At 51.7% G+C, this 4,276-nt stretch overlaps 1 protein-coding gene across 1 annotated transcript in view; it reads right to left on the bottom strand.

Moving 5' to 3' along the window:
- Positions 1 to 413: 413 nt before the first annotated feature.
- The window catches only part of LOC103897204 (netrin-1), a gene marked incomplete at its 5' end in the record, with an annotated part of 53,078 nt that continues 49,215 nt past the window's right edge, over positions 414 to 4,276 (bottom strand). The window contains one exon of the mRNA XM_019471501.1: positions 414 to 742. Coding sequence (XP_019327046.1) covers positions 414 to 742 — 329 coding nt within the window. The remainder of the gene's footprint in view (positions 743 to 4,276) is intronic.

The following is a 4,276-nucleotide window of genomic DNA, read 5'->3' as shown; positions in this document are numbered from 1 at the left end:
AGCGTTGCCGTTGATTAGTTCCTTACAGGTTCGATGTTCCCGTGCCATGCTTTGGAAGCAGCAGATGTTAGCAGCTGGAAGGCAGTTCGGTGTCTCTGATTTCTTCAGCCAACAGGGCAGAAAGAAGCTGGGGGGCACCGGGTGCCACATGCCGGCACCCACCATCCTCTTGTTTTATATCCACGTATGTGATTTTTTTTTTTGTTGCGTTTTGTTTTGTTTTCTCCCGGAATACGAGGTACAAACCTGGCAGCCCCACAGCCGTGATCGCCATCCCTCCCGTCCCCCCAGCCCGCCCCGTCAGTGTGACGTTCCTCCCGCCGTCCCCATCGCCGGTCCCTGCCCGCCCCAGCTCTACACAAAGCAGCATGCACAGTCTCTCCCTCTCGCGCGCTCTGTTGCCTTCTCCTCCTTTAGGCTTTCTTACACTTCCCCTTCTTCTCCCGCTGCTGGAACTTCCTGAGCCGCCGAGCCCATGTATCCCGCCACTGTATCACCAGGCTGGTTTTGTCCGCAATGATGCCGCTCTGGTCGGGAGAGTCCTCGTTGTTGCCCAGCAGCAAATACTTCTTCATGGGCTTGATTTTGGGGCACTTGCACGCTATGTCCTTGGAGTGGATCCACAGGGTCTGGTCTCCGCGCCGTATCCGGTTGCTGCCTTGTTTGTAGACGGAGATGATGTTGACTGTGAACTTCCACCAGTCGGCATTTTTTTCCGCTTTCAGGATGTGGATCTGGACAGCTGGAAAAAAAAATGAGGCAAGAGAGGAAAAGATGTTATGGTTTGAGCTGGTGAGAAGAAAATAAATTTCAAGTCTTACCTAATAGGCTGTGTGAGGAAAAGGGATTTTGTCTCCTCAGCCCAGGCTGGGGGAGAGCGACCACGGGTGGTGGTTGCACAAAAGCTACCTTTGTCCCCAGACATCTGCCACGAGCAAGAGTAGCCAGTGCTGGTGGCAGAGGGTCTCAGCAAAGGTACTAAGACCACCATAGGCTTGGGAGATGCTCTCCAGCTCTGCTGCCACAAGGGAGGCCCTCTGGGTCCCCAGTGAGCAAGGGCATGGTTACCCAGGGACAACGGGGGCTGGAGGACCCCCAGGAGGGGAGCAGAGGCTGGGAGCAGCTGTACACCACCATGGCGCTCCTCGCGTTAGGAGCCCTGGGAACGATGCAGGGCAACCCGGAGCACTGGTGGGGAGAGGTTGCCTCGTTCTCCTAGCCGTGTCCCAGGGAGGACCATCATCTCCCAGGGACCACCGGGACATGGCTGTGAAGCAAGTTCCCCAGGACCATTGGTGCGGCAGTGCCTCCAACATCTGCCCCAGCACCTGCGAGCTCTTAAAGCAATCAAAAAAAAAATCTCTTAAAAATCAGTTGGATTTGTGTACGCTGGACTCTGCCTTTTCCCTTGAGGCAACAAGCACAGAGAAAATTAACAAACCCAGGGACAGCTTGTGCCTCCAGCCCCAGGTGGTGGCCTGAGCACCGGGCAGAGGCTCTGCGCACAGGGAATGCGTTGCAGTGGGCATGGCAGGGAGGTGCCTGTCCCCATCGGCAGTGCCAAAACCCCAGGCTGCACCACAGGACCTGGGACGAGGTTTCTTCCTGACCCACCTGTCCAGAGAGCAGCACGTGCTTCAGCCAGAGGATGGGTTTCTGCATGGGCCATCCCTCCAGCCCCTCTGCCCTCGCTTCCTCGCTAGATGGGCAACTCGGTGCATCAGCGCCAGGACCCTAAGGCAGCCCCAGGTTTTAAGAGAAGATGGGCCAAAATCTGGAGCAAAACACTAGGACTGGCCCATATCTCCAAGCATTTGGCATCTGGAGGTAGGAAAGACCTGTTAGGGCCTCCAGCATGTCTGCCCAGGGCCAGCACAAGGAGACAGCTCTCCATGAGTGCCTGGCCTCAGAGCAGGACACTGAACAGGTCCAAACCTATGAAAGGATTCGGAAACAGGGAGGTTCACTGTTGTGTGTTTCTAGGAGATGTTCCTGAGCCAATACTGTTCAGTGCTTGCTGTGGAAGATGACATTGCTGGTAAAAAGCACGGGTGAAGGACTGGGGTTGGGGCTCGGTGATCGTAAGGACATGTCAGTGGCAGTGGCCAGCCTGGCTTCTGGGCCTGGAGGACTCACTGAAACATCTCTGTAAATACTGAATAGCAACACTGGGCTTCAAGGGGATATCTTGGTATGCAGCAGCCTGGCAAGCCAGGTGTCCCGGCAGATAACTGAGCGATAACAAGCTCCCAAAACAAGACTGAGATGGGAGGACAACTGTGATCCATAAGCACAGAAATAACAAGTTGATGGTGTTTTCCAAGCCTGTGGCTGATGTTGTGTAGAAAACCTCCTGAGAAAACCTGGTGAGGGCTCAGCCCTCTGCTGTGCCACCCTTGTTCTTCCCTGAAGCATGGTTCATGCGTTACATTATCCCTGCACCCACCAGCATCCATGCAGGAGTGGTGGCCATGGTCCCACAGGGCCAATGCGAAGAGGTGACTTGGCATCGTGATCTGGACAGGAGAGGACTCTCCGAGGGGTCATCTGCAAAGGTGCAGCAGAGCCAGGATGGCGACGGACACTGGTTTACTTCCAGCGTGCTCAAAGGTAAGGCTCTGCTCACAGCTGATTTCAAGAGCCCCTGGAGCCACCATGGTTTTGCCCCATGGGGCAGCCCCAGGCTGCAGCTCAGGTGACCCTGAGCAGGCTACGGTGACCTCTGCCAGCCCTCCTCCTCCTCTTCCTCAAGCCCTACAGCAAGTGCTGTTGTGCCCTTTCCAGGTGACATCTGTGGACTTGGGTTCAAAACACAGGGAAGGATGGAGACCCGCGTTCCTTGCATGGGAAACGGAATGTTTGGCCCTGAAGCATGGTGAGGAAGAGAAGACACGGGCCTGGAGGCAGCTCCTGCCACGTCAGTGGGCTTCTTCCCGACAGCGGTCCATCACCGTGCAGGGGCAGCAGAGGAGGACAGGATCAGCGGTCGGCCGAAATCGTATCCTCCAGGGAGGTCGAACACATTCCTCCTCACTAAAAATCAGCTTCCAGGAAAATATCTTCACCGGGGAGTGACTACCCAGCCCTCCCGGGTTTGTTTGCTGGCTGTGGAATGAGGAGTCCCCAGCAGCAGAGACAGAGGGAAAAACCCAGGTGGCGATGCCAGCCCTGGCCGGGAGAGCAGGCAAGGGCCAGTGGCTCCGTGCAGGCTGGCGCAGTCCAGCCAAAAAGTGCTTTTTGACCAAATCTTTGAGCTTTTCCCATTCCCCCCCCCCCTTCCCCTCCACGCCCTGTGAGCTGTAACACCCTGCCCGTCTACCTGCCTGTCTCAGCCATCTGGCCAGTCCCCAGCGGGTCCGATCTTGATTGCATAAATTATCAGAGGGAGAAGAAACCGCAAAAGAACCAGGCAAAACTCTCCCATTTGCCTTGTAACAACCCAACTTAACCCCCCTGGATTAGCGGTGGAGGAGCATCACCCTCACTTTAAAACCACAACGTGCAAGCTGATTTCAAGCTATGGAAGGAAGCGGGGCTCTGCAGCCCAGCAAGGCTTTTTAACACGTTGCAAAATATATGTGGGTTTTTTTCGGAGCATGTCATGGATGCCAGATGCTTTCATTTAAAAAAAAAAAAGAAAAAAAAAAGAAAAAAAACAACCCTAAGCTCTGACCGTGTATTTCCCAGTCTGGTGTGAAGGTAACAAAATGTGAAGATTAGCCAATTTTTATTTTTTGGAAACAAATCTTTCCAAAAAAGCTTAAACCTTTGACCTGCCTGGGTCCACACTGACAAAATGGAGAAAATGAATGAAAAGGAACCGGAGAGAGGTGGTTACAGGAAACTCCGCTCTAAAACACACAGTCTGTATTTTTTTGATGTCAAGGCCCCCGTCTCTTATTTTTTTCCCCTTTTATTAATGAAGTGGAAGGAGTGAAAGCTTCGGCGAAGGCTTGGCTGGCACGGCAGCAGCTGCCTTCGCTGACAGCGAGTTTTCTGTCCATAACTTTGCATCCAGGACGCGCAGTTTCCCCTGAGCCTGGTTTCAGAGCCCAAGTTTAGCGATGACTTGCCTGGGTTTTTTTTTTTTTTTTTTTTTTTTTTTTTTTTTTTTTTTTTTTTTTTTTTTTTTTTTTTTTTTTTTTTTTTTTTTTTTTTTTTTTTTTTTTTTTTTTTTTTTTTTTTTTTTTTTTTTTTTTTTTTTTTTTTTTTTTTTTTTTTTTTTTTTTTTTTTTTTTTTTTTTTTTTTTTTTTTTTTTTTTTTTTTTTTTTTTTT

The sequence above is a fragment of the Aptenodytes forsteri genome, unplaced genomic scaffold, assembly GCF_000699145.1.
Source record: "Aptenodytes forsteri isolate BGI_AS27 unplaced genomic scaffold, ASM69914v1 Scaffold2098, whole genome shotgun sequence".
NCBI lineage: Eukaryota > Metazoa > Chordata > Aves > Sphenisciformes > Spheniscidae > Aptenodytes > Aptenodytes forsteri.
Note: the sequence above shows the minus strand (reverse complement) of the source record. Positions and strands in the feature narration are given on the sequence as shown.